General features: G+C 44.3%; 1 protein-coding gene and 1 long non-coding RNA gene across 13 annotated transcripts in view; one reads left to right on the forward strand and one right to left on the reverse strand.

Annotated features, from left to right (window-relative positions):
- Positions 1–1,817: 1,817 nt before the first annotated feature.
- Positions 1,818–10,979, reverse strand: LOC308191663. Of its 4 annotated transcripts, XR_013948188.1 has the most exons (5): positions 10,610–10,979; positions 8,261–8,335; positions 7,294–7,415; positions 3,679–7,054; positions 1,818–3,336 (listed from the first exon to the last, which is right to left on the reverse strand). It is a non-coding gene; the product is annotated as an uncharacterized lncRNA (long non-coding RNA). The 4 variants fall into 4 exon arrangements; XR_013948189.1 differs by having other exon boundaries at positions 4,903–7,415; XR_013948190.1 differs by having other exon boundaries at positions 3,855–7,415.
- Positions 10,011–17,530, forward strand: part of MARK1 (microtubule affinity regulating kinase 1) — a 58,306-nt gene continuing 50,786 nt past the window's right edge. For 4 of the 9 annotated variants that reach the window (XM_080584301.1, XM_080584303.1, XM_080584308.1 and 1 more), the window contains exon 1: positions 10,012–10,340. In XM_080584301.1, coding sequence (XP_080440427.1) covers positions 10,290–10,340 — 51 coding nt within the window. In that variant the 5' untranslated portion in view covers positions 10,012–10,289. Of the gene's footprint in view, positions 10,341–17,530 lie in introns of all 9 variants that reach the window. The other 5 variants (XM_080584307.1, XM_080584306.1, XM_080584305.1 and 2 more) reach the window with 3 other exon arrangements.

Raw genomic sequence — 17,530 nt, forward strand, 5'->3', positions numbered from 1 at the left:
ACCCCCAGCAGCCTGTCTCCCCAGGGATGGCTGCTCCTGTGGGCCTGCTCTAAAGCTTCCCAACTGCATGAGATACGAGGACTGTTACAAGCAAAACAGTCAGGTACCAAGGTACAAGTAGTTGTGTAAGTACTCGGACAGGATTATATCCCTTCTCACCTTGTTAAGGAATTTCCATATTCATTGATAACATTATTCTGAATCTAAATTAAGGAACAGTCATTTGCTAGTCATTAACATTTTTCTTGTTGCTGGCCACAGTAAATGAACCTACAGTGAGCAATGATTGTTAAATATTAGTCAATTTTGTTGGATCATCCTCCCTAAACTGAACAACCTTTTTCTTGGCCTTGCCCCTTTGTATTTCATTTTCTCCCTGCTACTTACTATGCCCATTTATTGCATCATTTGTATTTTAGACTGCCCTTCCATTTGTCCTTCATGTCTTGGCATGCTGTGTACTGGTGATAATAATAACCAAGATCCAGATTCTGAGCCTGTTAATAGAAGAATAAATCCGAAGCATTTGTGTTGGCCTCAGCTAAGGTTTACAGAGCTTGCAAGGACCATGATCTTGACACTGAAGTTGCAAATATGCATGGGCTTTTAGCACTGTAGCATCCAAGCTTTCGTTTGTATGGAGACTTAAAAACACTAGGCTCCCGATCTCTAAGTGTTAAAACAAATGAGTGTTATAAAGAATTAGCAGCACTCCTAATTAGCAACACAGCTACAATGAGAGTGGAACCTATCACCATGCACTAGTTTGTTATTATTACTGGGAATTAATGCTTGCTTTGGCCTGTAAAATGAGTCACGCCAAGGACTGTCTGCATTAGAGAGGACGGGGAGCAGATTGCCTTCTGGTATATACTGGGACAGCCCCAGTGGGGTCAACAGAGAGGAGCTGTCTCACAGCCCCGGGGGTGATGGCCTTGGGGACTCTGCCATCAGCCTCACCGGGAGCAGGATGCAGTCTCCAGAGTGTTTTCTCTGAGAGTGAAACAAAATGAATAGCTAACTAGGAATGAAAACTAGGGCAAGAAAAAAACACTTCCACAAATGTGCGGTTCACTTTCAGTGATTCAAGTTTACTGTACATGCTACATCAAAACAAACCTTTGCAATTAAATTTTTCTTGGGGGAAGGGAGGTATTTTTTTTCTGAACTCCTACACCCTTGTTAAAAGCTTAAAACAGGCCAAGTTGTGCAAGGATCTGTTGAGACTGATGCGGCAGGAAAGCGCGCTGTGACCACTCCCATCCGTGTGAAAGAAGAAAGGACCAGCTCCTGAAGTGAAGTCTGCCCTCGCGCAGCTTCATCTTCCTCCCACGTGCTCGTGTCAGCAGTCCTGACGCGGGAGCAGGAGCCCTATCCAGCCCTTACTCAGCAACAACTGCGATGGAAATCAGAGGGAAGGGCGCGTGCTCAGCTGCTTTTTATCCGTCAGGATTAAACTACTGCGAGTTTTGTTTCCAGTAAGAGCTCCATAACAAATGACCAGAAGGCCTTAAGATTTGGTCGGGTGGACTTGTAATGTGCTGCTGTGGGGCAAAATCAGCAATGCAGTAAAAATGCCAAACATTAGGCTTAAGACACAAATCTAACCTGAAAAATTTGTATACCTTTTTTGCAACTGGAATAAACTCTGGTGTTCTCAAAGCTGGACTTGGAGACCTTACTGGAAAATTGGTTTAGTACTCCAGTGAGATCTTCTGACCCATGCTTCATGCCAAACATATCAGATCTCTGTTAAAAAACAAGCAAACAAACAAACAAACAAATATTTTCTTAAGTAAACCATTGGTTTACTAAACTTACTCTCTTCTATTTTAGTTAGTTTTTTTTTAGTGCTCATAAAATGTGCTGGACTTTATGATATTTCAGCTGTGTGTCTTTAATTTATTTTACATCACTATCACTAGCACTGCTTAGCTGTGTTTTGAACAGGATATTCCAGAACAAAGACTGGCATTTTCCTCCACCCGTGTGATCACTGGCATCACCACAGAGCATTTTCCTGGGATCTGAACGGAGCTGATGAGTTACAGAGGGGACAATTTCTTCTGTAGCAGCAGAAGCATACTGGGTGTCAGATACTAATGACTGGCCACGCTTGACCCCGATGGATTTGAGTCGTGACCTAGATGTGGGAAGCAGCGGATCACTTAACAACATGAAATACAAACATAATCCATTACCTTTATTAAATACAGTGTTGCATTTCTTCCTACTACAGATATGTAATGACCGTGCTGTGGACAAAGATGAAAATAGCAAGCTTGACATTATGCATTTATATAATACATAATAATGCTTAGCATACATATAGTACTGCTCATTTTCAAGACCCTCAAAATCATTTAAAATTAAAAAAAAATCAACTGTAAGATATATCAGTATATTGCTTCATAATTTTTATTTTTTTTTTAATTTTTTTTCCACTAAAACTCACATGTAAATGCATCACATGAAGGAGTAATAGATCTATGGCCAGATTCTGATCAAATTTCTTTGGTGAAAATATTAAGCATCTTCGAAGTCAATGGAAAACTCCCAGCAATATAACCAAAATCAGAATCTGGATCGTATTTCTACATGCCATAAAGCTGAGCTGTTATTGGATAGCATGGCACATCTAAAAATAAACCTTTTGGTTTATTTTTAGCTCATTCTGGAATTGTGTTGCCATTCTTTCTTTCTTTCTTCTCCAGCTAATTTAAAATGTTAAATCCAACGCTGTGCTTCTTTTCTTGCCTTTCATGTTCTTGTATCTGTTTCCATGCAGCCTCCCTTCCGAGACTGGGTGAGCAAGACGATGTGTTTGTGCAAGGTGATGGCACTGGTTGCAGACTAAGGCCCTGCAGGGTCACTTATCACATCGTGTGTGTGTGTGGGGGGGGGGGAGTGCATTTTAATATGATATTTAACGCGCCCTGAAAACGCACAGGATGAGGCCTTAAAGTACTTCTGGACAACAAGGCTCTAGCCAGCAGTGCAGTTGCTTGCTAAATGTTGTAAGCTCTTTGAAGGAGATCTCTAGAACCTTTCCTCCTTTATATCCATCAGTAAAGCCATGACAGGCAAGGATATTACCAGCTCCGGCTCAGCTGCTGCTACAGGATGTCTGATGGCCTTTCTCTGCTCCCGATAACCTCAGAGAAGTCGGTACAAATTTCAATCCGGCCTTCAGTCTGCTGTGAGACGCAGTCAGTATGATTCGTGGCAGTAAGCAGTTGTTTACCATTTTGTTCCACAATCAAGTTCAGGGAGGGATAAAATTTACTTTCTCTTGTGGGAGTAACTCATTCATTTCAACAGGCCATTGTGGTTTAACTGTTAAAAAGTCCAAGAATGCCTGAGTCAGATATTTCCTTCCAACATTTTATTCCATCCTGTCATTTTGTCAATTATCTTTATGACTATTCTGCCAATTTAATGCCGTCAGCATAAAACAAAGCAGGGGCACTGCAATTTTTTCGGGGGGAGGTGGAAAAAAAAGTACCCAACTTCCCAAGACATTTGAAAATGGCAGAATGACTCAGTAAAAAATGAAACCCAGTCCACTCAGCAAGGTATCTTAACCAAATAAGATATTATAAAAATAAGAAATAATAGTAAAATAAAAGTTGTCCTTAATAGGTAAATAAATAAATTCACTCACGCAGACACACTCACATGCTTAAATCTTTCAGTCAGGAGTTTAGCTAAAACCTTAAAGCAAAAAGTAATCTTAAAATCTTCATCCATGGCACCTTCTTTGGTCAGCTTATAATGGGAGAGAAAGGACTGCTGGAAATGACCCCAGACTCACTCAAGATTACATAGGGTTTTTGTAGTAGTTAAAGACTTGCCTGCATCAGAATAATTTGTTGGATTAATTCTTATCAAAACCTGAAATTATTCCTAGATAATAATCCATTCTAGTTTGGGTCTGAATACACAGTGCTACTGCAGGATAGTTTTACACCTTTCTGCATCAACAAGCTCTTGTTGCGCTACCGCAACATGCATCTTTGGAAAAATCAGATCCTGCTAGGGACAGCAGCTCCATTTAGCACAGTTTCTGTTTCCACAGAAACCACACCACTGATGTCTGCAGAGGGCAGATGCAGAGTGAGAACATCTGTGACCACTTAGGTTAATTGCCTTTCCCAACTCTTCCCCCACTTCTGGTCTCTGATGGCCCTCTGAAGATCAATGGCAGATCACCAGGCTTCTTGTTGCAGGCATTCTGCCATCCTGCCCCATCTCCTGGGGTTATCTAAATCTGGTTTTAAATCTGTATCCAGAGGGTCCCAAAGGACTACTTATAGAGAGTCTGCTGTCTCCTTTGTCCCTGGCTTCCTCTCTGCTTGTCAGGCCTACAGCTGTAGCAACAGCTAGAGAAGCTTCCCTGCTTCACAAGACTAATGCACACTATGTCTTGCGTGGCAGGCTCAGGCACAGCTTTGATAAGAATCATGGAAGTACCTGCTTTAAATAGTTATTTTACTCTTTAACTTACTTTCATAGCAAATAAATATTTTTCAGATAAAGACACACCAAAGTGTTGCCTTATGTTACAGATGTTTCAAATGCACTATATTACCTAAATTTATCTTTTCATTGTTATTACTTGCTGGTAGGTATTGTAGTTTTTTCAAAGAATGTTAATGTTAAAAAAAAAAAGAAAAAAAGATACAGACAATGATGATGCATGGAAATGATTCAAGCCTTACCTCCTCTACCATTATACTTAATCTAAATCCAAGCTACAAGAAGAAGAGAAAATGAAACTTCTAAGAAGTGAGTTTGAAACCACCATTGAAACCCACAACAGTCAAAAATGGCAGAGGAAAATGAAAACAAGTGCTTAAATTCATGCAGTTGCCATTGCCCCAGGTTTTGTTGTGGTTCTACCTCAGTGCTATGGTGGCTTGCTAGTTTCCTTTTTGAAACTCTTCAGATGTGGGAAGGAGTTGGCTGTGGCTGTAGAGACTGGGGGAGTCAAAAGAAAGATGAGATATCAAAGCTGAAGACAACAGTTTCAACTACTTACTTTTAGCAATGATTATTAAGATGCAGTACAGAGCTCTTTAGCAATCTAGGACCCATTTACAACCCTTTTCTGTTTTTCAGACCATCAGAGGCATGCCCAGGGACAAGGGGATCCTCCTTCAGACCACTGGCAATGAACTAGGACTGCCCTCACGGCTTGTTCCTCAAGGGTGCAGCTCATTTTCTGGTGCCCTTCCTTCTGTGAAACAGATTTGCTAATATTGTTTTAGAGGCTTTGGAGATTTACAAGTGCAAGAAAGCTCTGTAAATACAAAGTGCTTTTAGGATCTTATTGTACTCCTCCCAGGGATCCAGAGCAACCTGTGATAAATGCTGCTTTTATTTACTGTTTTCACATTAAGTTCTTACATGGACATTCTTATACCAGTTCCTTATAATGGTATGGAAACAATAAAATCTTCAGTTACCTAGAAAATGTAAAGAGACAAACTTAACTACAGTCAAATTTCAGTACAGTTGACCTTGAGATGAGTTTTGGCCTGTTAAATCTATGTAAACCTCTTTTTGCATACACACAATAAAACATTCACAGTAGTTGTGTATTCCTATTAAATTCAAAAATAATCTTTTTTTAAATTTAATTTTTTAGATTTGTTTGGAAGCTTAAAGTATAGGGGGCAAGCTCAAGTATAACTTTTCACCAACGCTGTGCTTTCTAATGATTCTTGTGGCAAAAACAGAATCTTGACTGCAACTAATAATATATTTACAAAGCCTACATACGTATAATTTTGTCATCTTTCATGAAAGTAAACAGTCCATGGAGCCTTGTATCAGTAGTTGGTAATGACCTCAGGAGTTAATGCTATTACAGTCTTATTACATACAGATAGAAGTATATTACTTCTTACAAATTTTACCATAGGATGATTTGGGTTGGAATGGATCTTTGACGATGATCTAGTCCAACCCCCCTGCCATGGGCAGGGACACCTCCCACTACACAAAGTTTCTCAAGGCCCCATCCAACCCAGCCTTGAAACACCTCCAGGGATGGGGCATCCACAGCTTCTCTGGGCAACCTGCTCCAGTGCCTCACCACCCACATAGGAAAGATTTTCTTCCTCATATCAAATCTAAACCTACTTTATTTTAGTTTAAAACCATTGTCCCTTGTATTAACTCTACACTCCCTCATAAAAAGTCCCTCCCCAGCTTTCATGTAGGCCCTCTTTTAATACTGGAAGGCCACGATAATGTCCCCTGGAGCCTTCCCTTCTCTAGGATAAATTACCCCAACTCTCTCAGCCTGTCTTCATAGGAGAGGTGCTCCAGCCCTCTGATCACCCTGATGGCCTTCCTCTGGACTTGCTCCAACAGGTCTGTGTCTTTCCTGTGCTGGGGGTTCTGGAGCTGAATGCAGAACTCCAGGTGGGGTCTCACAAGATCAGAGTACAGGGGGGGAATCACCTCAGTGATTTACCTGGATATTGAGCCTTCAAGCATGAGTCTTTAAGAGAGCGTGACCATCCAGCTAATTCCTTACCCACCAAGTGGTCTATCCATAAAATCCATGTCTCTCCAAGTTAGAGGCAACAATGTCGTGCAGAACAGTGTCCAATGCTTTGCCCAAGTCCAGGTAGACGATGTCAGTTGCTCTTCCCCTACCCACCAATGCTGTAACCCCATCATAGAAGACCACCAGATTTGTCAGGCATGATCTGCCCTTAGTGAAGCCATGTTGGCTGTCACCAATCACCTCCTTATTTTCCATGTGCCTTAGCACAGTTTCCAAGAGGAACTGCTTCATGATCTTGCCCAGCACAGAGGTGAGACTGACTGGCCTGTAGTTCCCTGGGTCTCCCTTTTTTCCCTTTTTAAAAATGGGGGCAATGTTTCCCCTCTTCCAGTCAATGGGAACTTCACTGGACTGCCATGACTTCTCAGATACGGTGGACAGTGACTTAGCAACTTCACCTGCCAATTCCCTCAGGACCTTCCTTTTTCAGGTCTTTCATTTTATTTTTCACTATATAGTAGATATTCTGGTATACTGAAAAGCAATAAAGACCAAGATTTAGGTCTATTTTGTTCACATTCATGTGGACACATTTTCCTGTGTTATTTCTGAGCCTCACTCATTTGATATTGAGAATCAGATTTGGAAAATTTTGGGGAAAAAAGTTCATTCAGGTTAGTGCCTGAAATTGCTAGTACAGTTGTGGATAATACTCATTTAGGGTTAAGGTGGTGGAACATCCATCCTCCAACCCTGTGGTTCAACCCAGTTACCTAATGCACAGTATGTAGAAGGTTCCCGGCCATCCCAGGCAGGTCCCAAGGCAGTAGGCTTATGCTGGGGAGCCATTTCTGTGCTTGCGCTTGCCTGTACGTGGCTCCCAGCCGGCACATCCCTGAGAACACAAAGTAAAGTAAAGTGGGCCTCAGAAGCAGCCAGCTGGCTTCTTGAAGGACACGGCATTTGGGCTTGGCTTCAACAAGGCACAAGGCAATGAGTCTGTTTGCCTATGAGCCAAGGAGCTGAAGCTGACTCATTGCTGGAGGTCCCCTTGGGATGGACAAGTGCCTACAGAGCCTACTGACACCTTAATTTCCTCACAAAACAAAGTTGTCTGGTCATAAATAAAAGTGATTATTTCTGGGAAAAATGCGGAGAATTAGCACTTTTCAGAATAATAATGGCGTAGGAGCTTACATCTTGTACTCTGCCTCCTCTTCCTTTGCCTAACAAGCAGCCAGGGATAAAACAAAAACAGGTACTCACCCGGGCTCGAGTAGGGGCCTATGCAAGTTTCTTAGAGCTTGGGCTAAAAGCTGAGATCCCATCCCAAATCTGCCTATTTACACGAGTCTGTTCCTCTCACTTGTGACGGGAGAAGTAAAGACTTCCTCCAGCCTCTCAAAACACGGATCCCAAGAGCAACACTCCTGCTGCCTTCCCACCTTTGCCAAACGATAGCTTTGGGTTGCAGCGTGCTGCTCGCAGCCCTCCATCCCTGCAGAGGCTGAGCGCAGAGCTCTGCTGCTGCTGGCATCCCAGCCCTGCCTGCGCTTCGTGACTCACGCTGGGCATGGAGTGGGAGTTAATGCTGCTTGGAGCAGCAATAACTTTCTGCATATTTTAGGGCAGGTCTCTGACAGTTCAGAGCATCCTTCTTCCAGGCTATTTTTGTGCTCAGCCCATTGCCCATGTTGAGCTTTGTCTCTCCAGAGAGCAGGTGAGGGATGACAGCATTACCTCCGGAGCTGCTTTCTCCTCCATGCAGCTCCTCAGCCGCCGTCTCCGCATTTTCTCACTGGGGGGTGGAGAGGCCTGTAATAATAACCAACAAAAATTAGACCAAGCTATTAAACAAATGAGTGACCTTATTACTGTGAAAGACGCAGATGATAAGAGTAACAACCACGGCCAAAACAACTGCAAAGCAGGTCTGCAGATAACAGGAATTATTATGTACTTTTAATTTCTGATGACCCAACATGTTCATATGTCTTACTGACCAAAACATTAAACCTGCAAGGCAGGAAGTCTTTCTAAGCTTTCCCTTAGCCAGTGGTGCCATTAAATACATTTAGAAAACATTTGAGTTTACACTGCTTTCTTCTCTGACCACAAGCGCACAGACAAATCTATATATACCACGACGGGCTGGCATCGGGGGGAGCAGCGACCAAGGAAGGGTTGCAGAGCCAGGCCCCACGCAGAGCCCTAGACACAGCCTTGTACTTATTTGGGATAAAAGTGAGCGCATTTTGATGAGCTAAGCAACCAAACTGGGTTAATATCCAGTTTGTCAACAAACTTGTTTTGGCTTGCTGGTGAGACCATGGTTGTTTACCCCGAGTAAACCCAATCTTGGCTTATTTTGTTCCCATAAAAATGAAGGACTGTGAAAGTCTCCTCGCAGTCAGTAGTGCCAGCAATGAGCTAGGAGCTCGCTGAGGCCCTCACCAAGATTTCAGACGCTTTGAGCTGAGGACTAGCTGGGAAGCTCTGCCTTTCCAGACAGTCAAATCATGCATGCTCAGAGCAACGTGATGCTGAGTGTGCAAAGAGAGACTGGGCTAACACGGAGATGTCCTTTGTGTGTGCGTGTGTCAGCAGCAGAGGAAGAGCTGTTTTCCCAAACATCTGGAAAACTGGTGTCGGCTGAGCAGTTGGAGGCTGTTTTCAGGCTTGGGGTACCTCGTGAATGACACCAGAGGTAAATCAGCCGGAACTGAACACATTTATAGGTAAAAAATAACAAAGTACTTCCTTTCGCAAGTGCATAAGGGCTTCCTGGAGATAGGTGTGGAACGTATCAAGTGCACTCCGGAATATTTTTTGTAAATACAATCTTTGAAAACAAGGATTGTTTGCTGAATTTATTAACATGTTTACAAACTCAGCTATGAGAATCCTGAGTCGTTGCAATGGAAATTCAGGCACATTGTTTTTCTTTTGGTTTTGGTGGAGGGGAGCTCTTCCATTTTTCCGGATTATTTTTAGAGGGGCCGGTTGGTTTTACAGCAAAAGCTGCTGTCACGTAAACACCAGCAACTTCTCAGAGACAAAAATGCGCGTGTGTTTCTAATTTTAAGTACATGAGGTCAGCGGCTAAGCGTTCAAGGACTGCGTGCTGCCCGGGCACGAGCGGAGGGATGCGGTGCACGGCCCCGCCGGCCTGATGTCGGCCCGGGCTGGGTGCGGGCGGCCGGCCGAGGCGCACACGCACGCCTAGATGCGCACAGGTGCTGCCACGGGGCTTCGCGAGCCTCCCCCACGAAGCCTGCGACCCGGGGCGGGCACACAGCGCTGCCTGCCCCGCACACCAGCGAGCCCCGGGGGCGGCCTCGGCACCCCCGTCCCGCTGCCCCCAGCCCCCCTGCGTCGCCCCCCAGCCCCGCGGGGCCGAGGCCGGGCAGCAGCAGCGGGAGGAGGAGGAGGAGGAGGAGGAGCAGGGACGGGGAAGGCCGCGGCGGGAGGAGGAGGAGAAGGAGGAGGAGGAGGAGCCGCTGCCGCCGCCGGATGCTGCGAGGAGGCGCCGTGGCCGCCCTGCGCTGCCGGCCGCTCACCTGAGCGGGCGGCGGGAGGAGAAGGAGGGGCCGGCGGCCGAGCTGCGCGGAGCCCGGTGGCGGCTGCGGCGAGGCGGGCGGGCGCGGCCATGTCGCCGGGCGCCTAGCGGGGCCGGCAGGCGGCAGGAGGCCCGGCCCGCCCGGCTGCCGGCGGGGCTGCGCGGCCTAGGCTGAGCGGGCGGCCCCAGCACCCCCTCCCGGCACGCAAGATGTCCACCCGCACGCCGCTGCCCACCGTCAACGAGCGGGACGCGGAGAACGTGAGTGCTCCCTGCCTGCCTGCCTCCCCCCTGCCCTGCCCGGCCCCGGCCCCGCGGGCCTCCCCCCGCCCGCAGGGCCGGCTGCACGCCTCGCTGGGCCGCCCTGCCCTGCCCTGCCCTGCGCCGAGCCGCCGCACGGCGCTGGCCGCGGCCCTCCGCCGGGGAAGAGGCCTCCGGGCCGGGCCGCCCCTGCCCGGGCACCCGCCCGCCCGCCTGGCGCTCGGCCCCGGCTGGCGTCCGGCTGCGCTCGCCCTTTGTTTGGTGTGCACCTTGGAGATGGGCTCCTGCCTTCCTGTGGCTGCGGGCCTGCCTCTGGTTGGCTTCGTGTGGCGTCGGAGAGAGGCCGTGTTCCCGTCCTCGGTGCCTCCCGAGTGGATTGTTTGTGTCTTCCTTTGTGCGCGGCTTAAACATCTTTGCGCCCTTCCTCCGCTCCGCCCGGACTGGTAGAAGCGTAGTGCTGTTCTCCATTGTGGCGGTCTTCCTGCAGAAAATAACCCCTCTCCGTCAGAGCAGCGTGCCCAAGAAATCCCAAAGTCCCCGACTTTGTCTGGCCCTGTCCGCCGGTGGTGATTACTTAAGTAGGCAGTGGTATGGGAGGTGTGAAATTTTCGTCTTAGGTGAGGGAACCAAGATTAAAAGAGGTATGTTTGGAATGCGCCCTTGATATCATTAGTTGCCTTCGGGAAAGCGCCAGGAGTTGCAGGAGCGGTCATATGAAATTTCACACACGCAATTTTACCCGGCTCGCAGTTGGATGGAAAGCGATCGGTAAAGGAGCGAAGGGAGGCGGGCAGGTGGGTCGCGACAGACAGGGCTCGGTTGTGTCGTGTCAGTGCTGCAGGTTCCAGCCAGCACCAGGGCCTCGTGGTGTACAAGCCAGAGAAGCAGCGTCTGCTGAATAGGTTACTGAATTATGTGAAATGAAGAGTAGACATGAGCAGAGGCGTTAGAAGGTGAAGGTAGCAGAAATGCAGTTAGAGAAACGAAGGCTTTAGTTTCAGTCGCTCAGTGGAAGTGTAATTGACATGTCAGTGTCTGTGTGGTTCCTAGTTAAAGCCTAAAGCAAGTAGAGATCCATTTGGTCTGTCCTTACTATTTATTCATGGACTGATGAGTCCTCTATTAGTGTCAGAATGGAAGCAAGTCCTTGAGATGAAAATGAATATTTAGATTTAATTAAATGACAAGGCCCAGATTTGAGTGATGCATGTTACTTAGGAGTTTCCATTTCAAATGTATATAGGAATGTAGACAAGGGATAGATGACAGGAAGAGATAAGAAATATTTATGCATATATCCAGTAATACAGCGCATAAGACTTGCAAAGTGCGTTTACGCAAGGCAAATGGAAATATTTTCAAATATCATCAACTTCTGTAGAATGAAAACTTCAATTAAACTGTTGGTAGTTCATTTAGAAAATGTGCTGGTTTTGAATGCTCTATTTTGACAACTAGATATAAGTAAGGATATTTTATTTCTTTCAGAGAAGGCAAGGGTGTCTAAAAATCAGGTGTGTACAGGTTATCAAAGCCCTCAAAATTGCACATTTGCTACTGAAAATCTTGGTGTAAGTCTGTAACCTAATGCTAATGAATATAATTCTCAGTCAGGCAACCTGTAAAGAGCTGTGCAGCAGTAAGTTCCCAAATCTGCACAAAGTGCTTCTTGTGCTGTTGTTAGCAGGGTGTCTGCTGGGTTTCAGGGCAGGGATCCCTCAAGGAGTTTGTTGCCTCTGCCCTCTGGGCATTGGGGAAGCCCCCTCGGGTACTGCTGGTCGCTGTTGCCCAAGAGCTTTGGCTAAAGTGGCAAATGTGGGAAGAAGGAGCTGGCCTGTTGTTGACTTTGGGGACAGCATAATTCCTTGGTTTAAAATGGACTCTGTCAGGGTGAGGTGAGACGCTTAATTTACTCTTAATGTGCTTCCTCCTGTTAATAAGCACTAATGGACGGGCAGAGTGTTTGTGCTGATGGGCCTTGATGTGCAGAGGTTAGCTGGTAAGCTCTGGTAGCTGGGGTAGCAAGACATTGCAACTACTGGGAGAAGTTACTTAAAAGAGAGGGGCTGGGAGAGCAGGAGTTAAATTAGAGCAGGGTAAGTACCAGTGTTCTCGGCCTGGTGAACTGACTCCCTCTTTGTAGTGCATATCTGCATTTCCCAAGCACATGTATTAGCGAAGCTCTCAGAAGTCGTGCAGTTAATGGTGATCTTCTGGGTAGCAATCTTTTCTTCCTTCCTTGTGGCCATCCCTCAGAAATGTTGCTCCATTGTGTGACTCTCAAGGGATAGGTCGTAGCTCTGCATCCCCGAGAGAGCTGACTGATGGGTCTGAGTACAAATCTACGTCTGCGTCCAGCTGTGCTTTGCACATGGTGTGAGATCGTTGCATGAAATCATTGGGAACTACCCTACCACTGCCACCCCCGGTCTCTCGGCAGCTGCTTTCACTGTTCTGTTTTTTTCTTGTTTTTAAGAAGAAAAGAAAAAGTTACGTGTATTTTTATATATATTTCAATGTACACTTTTCTCAGTAAGTATGCAAGCGTGTGTTCTGTCATTTGAACGAAATAATAAAATTGGACAGAGCACCTGTCGTAAGAATATACACCCCTTGAAGAATTACGAGGGTTCCTGGCTGGATGTGTGAAAACAGCGCACGGTTCCGTAACTGGTTGTGCCTTTTACACCACAGTGCCCTTTGACAGTAGTCCAGAAGGGGTAGGGTCGTGCAGCAGGTTACCTGATAAATTCTTATCAGCCAGCTTGAGTGAAAGGTAGGAGGACCAATGGCAATGGACAAACAACAGGTGGAGGGGAGCAGTCATCGTGAAACAGTCGGTATGTGTATAACTGATAGCCCTGCATTATATAAATTCACACCCATTTTCTTTGTCCTTTTTGCTATTCTTTTCATCTCCCAATGCGATGTTTAATTTTTCTAACTCATATGCCCATAAGCGTTTTGCACTGGAAATTTTATTTCTCTTTCACCATAGCTATGTTTAAGGAAACAAAATACAGTATGATTGTCAAACACTTTTTCTTATTGAATAGTTTATTGGGAAAGCTGAGGAAAATTGAGGGGTAGAAGCAGTGCAGTAAACATTATTTTCATGCCTATTATCAGCTTTCTTTTTTTTTTTTAAAGTGAGGGGTAAGAGTAGTATTGAAAGTAAACATTTTCCTGCGATTTGATTTTGTATGTGTAACTATGGTTTCCTCTTGATAGTGATGTGTAGGCTGCTGTAGGTAATGTTTCAGGGCATTCAGACAGTTGCAGTTGGGGTTAGTTTGGGTGAATGGAGCTTCCCATCTCTGCTGAGGCTGGAGGAGAGGGATAGGAATCAAAAGCTTGGAGCTTGTTAGCTCGTTTGTTTTCATCGAGTTGCTCTTGAGGCTTTTGTGTTTTCTCCTTCATATTGCCGTGTATGATGTGCTTAAATTGGGGGACGTTCTTCCTGAATTACAGTAAAAGAAAAGAAATGTGCAGGTAATACACGATCTTCAATGCTTTTTGAGAGTTCTATGTAAGGAAAGATGCATGGAGTTGCAGTGGTAGGCTGTATGCCACTTGCTTCGTGAAACTAATAAAAATGAGAAAGCTGTAGTTTGCTTCTTCTGACATAAAGACCTCGTAGGCTGGTATAAGTTGTTTTTTTTTATTATTATTTAAATTTGTTGGTAAATGTAATTCAATCTTTTGAAGCTCTTAGTCTTACTTGTGGAGGTATGCTGGGACTCTCTTTGCGCTGCGGCGTCACCCCTCTCCGAGAAGGCCCAGGGAACTGTTTTGCCTTGTACTTCTCAGGCACGCAGAAGTTGGTACATCCTGCTCCGGAGATGGCGCGTGTTTACTGGAGGAGAAGGAACAAACAAGGCGGGAGAGCTGGCTGATAAGGCTGGCCGGAGCCGAGGAGGAACGTAGGAACTGCAGCTTGCCTTACCCAGCCAGCGCCCTATCAGAGCGATTAAGAGATGTCATGGCAGGGGGGAGTTCTAAGGCACGATAACACAGCGACTTACAGTCCTGCCATCGACTACATTATCATAGAAGTAATTGTGATAATTATGACACACGCACGCCCCGCTGCAGGCTAGTGAGGGCAGGGTGATGTCTGAGATGCCAGCTAAAGCAGGTGTGGTGAAGGATGGCTGGCTGATAGTGGAGACTGGGAGACAGCTGCATTTTTAAAGGGAAACAAATTGAACGGGGCAAGAGATAAGAGGATGGAATGAAGTGGTGAGGTCAGGGAAATAATAATTATACCATGTTTAATTTTTTTTTTTTGCCTGGATTTGCTTTTGCACAATAAGAACACATGGTTTTGATTTGGACGGAGGGGGCGTGGGAGAAAGTATCTGACAAGAATTCTCTCTTTCAGTGCCTTAAGCAGAAGAATGGCCTAGTTTCCAGGCCTTGTGGGTTCAAGAGTACAGCTGTATCTTTCTTATCCACAAGAGATGGGCTTTAGCAAAGTGGAGAATGCCTGTGTTTTTTCCATGCAAGATGAATTTTCTTGATCATAAGGACTCCATTAGGCCATATGTTTGTTTGAATGGTAAGAACAGGGTATGCTCTCCTAATCTTACTTTGAAGGTTTGTGTTTTCTTTCTGCGCTTTTTTTTTTTTTTTTTGGTTCAAGTCTTGAGCAACCTCCTACATTGTGGGGGGAAAACACATGTTTAGCTCCAGCATTAAGCACAAAGGGGAGAGCAAGGTTCATTTTATTACAAAGCGTGTTAACCACTTCGCGTTTAACCTTCTGTGTGAATTGCAGCTGGGACAGGTGATGCACGTGTTTAGTGTCCTTCTTCTCCCTTTCTGTAAAGGGAAATATTTTGGAACCAATCTGCCTGTGTACAGTCTCATTTCATGCTTCAGTGTTCTTTCTAGGTGTCATAAAAGAACATGCTGTTAGAGTTTAGAAGAGTTAATGCAGTTTGATTGTACTGCTGATGTCATTTCATACTTCATGGGTTTTTGGAGGTTCATAGGTAAACATAACATTTGATTGTTTGTGGCTGGTCTTCTGAAAACTGTACTTACAAGGTCAGGGGAGTGAAATGCGTAACAAGAACAATGAGGTTAAGTTCCCCGTAGCCTTGGGGGCGTGCCTCTGCCATCATCCTTTCTTCATCCTGCAGACTTACTGTTTGTTAGTACAGCTTTTTATTTTCTAACTCTGCACTTAAAATGTTTTAATCATCAGTCAAGACAGTGTGTGGTTTTCTTTTTTTTTTTTTTTTTTAGTAGCACCCAATTCTATTTGGAAATTAATGTTTCTACTATGTGGTACACTGCTACTACACGACAGCTGCTGCTGTCGAGCTGAAGGAGCTCCTGCTAAATTCTCACACCAATAGCTTAAACACTAGAAAAGTAATATTTCATTTTTATTTTAAGTGCATATAGTGGGATTTCTCTAAAATTATGTTCTTGATCAGTGACTTTTATTTGCACTTGCAGGTTTCTTGTTCTCAGAATTTAATATAGATCTACTCTTGAAATCGTACTGGTATTTGAGAGAACTTCGAAAACTTTTTCAGCAGAGCAGATTCAATGAGAAACTATTGTGTAATTAGGCCAGAGATTATTTTACCTTTAACGTGGAGCTAGAAATCTGTAAGAAATCTGTTTCAGGGTTTTATTTGCACCACAAATTGCACAACTAACAACTTGAGAGGTTGAGCAAACCTTTCAAATGTTTAGTGATATCACAGAGAAAGCATTTTATCACTGGTGTTTAGATATTATCTATTAGTAGCTACGACTTTTTTTCCCCTCTTTTTAAATACACGTTTATGCTCTATGCTGCCCTCCAGGTTAAATATGCTGTGACTAAGTTGCTGCAGACAGTGGTGTGTTTCAAACTTAGCTTATTTGTATTGTGGTCATGACGTGATCTGTTGATTTCTGTTGTTGGAAACACACTGCTTGCTTTTTGTGTGTGATTTTTATCTTTCTGGAATTTCATTATCACTATTTTTTTTAATGATTTCAGTAGTTCTTCTTGGTCTTTACTCTTAAATGTTTACTCTTCTTTAGGTAGTGGTAAATTAAGAAGAAATGGTCTCCAGTTGAATATTTTTGAAAACAACAAAGAAAGCAGGAAAGTTCCGTCGAAACATTCATATCCTTCAGTGTAATGAATACAATGCAACTGAATCTGAATTTTAATAATAAGCTCTTTCTCCACAGTTACTAGCAAGCCTTTGCTTGTTAACATTTTTTCACTTTTTTCAGATTGTAAATCAACTTTTTTATGTTCTCTGCTCAGTTCTGAACTGAATTTTAAATGCAGAAGGTAGTATTTCATCTAAGAAAGAAGTTTTCTTGTTTTTTTTTTCTCTGACTTAATAGAATAAATAGCTTAAAAAAAAAAGGTGAAATCAAAGGATTGCTGAGATCTGTGTCAGTTTACAACTTAATGGTGATGATGCAGTTTAGGCAGAGTCCTGGTGGGCATCCTAGTGAAGCTATGGGTAAAAATTCCAATTTCATTTCCAAATTTCATCTTATTTTACCCAAGTAGTGACCAAACATGCTTTAACAATCATGGTAAAATAGTTTAAGGCAGGAGCATTGGCAAGTACTCTCTCTGCTTCTTTGTGAACTGACATGGCAGTAGAAAAAAGTTTTTTCAGTGGAGCATTTAGTCAGGGGTTTCTTTATGTAAGCTTTCATGGGAAACACCCACTTAGGCTGAAAAACGTATGTTTACATTTGTAGTAAGGCATCCGCATAGTTAAAAATCAGCTGGGTTACAATTAATCTTTAAGGCAATGGACTGGACGTGCTCATGGAGCAGTGCCATGGGTTAGACTGTAATGATCGATCAATAGAGCGTACTTATGTAAAACCCCAAAGTGCAGGTTTTCTGTGCGTCTGTGGAAAACATAGGATCATTGTTACTCTAAAATTCTTCACCTTACCAGGGCAGCTGATCTACCGTCACTTTTACATTCACTTAAATCATTGGTAAGCAGGCTTTCTGTTCTGCTGAAATAAAGGTGGTGTCTGTGTGTTCAAGTTTTTTTCTTTTTCTTCTTTTTTTCTGTTGTATTTAGATCCAGTAAAAGTCATTTTGCTTCTTTTATCTTGCCATTCCTATGCTTGTCGAACACCTTAGGTGCAGGCTGTGGGTGAAACAATCAGAAGTGGTCTGCGCTCTGCTTACCTTCTTGGCA

This window comes from Anser brachyrhynchus, assembly GCF_964034855.1.
Source record: "Anser brachyrhynchus genome assembly, chromosome: 3".
NCBI lineage: Eukaryota > Metazoa > Chordata > Aves > Anseriformes > Anatidae > Anser > Anser brachyrhynchus.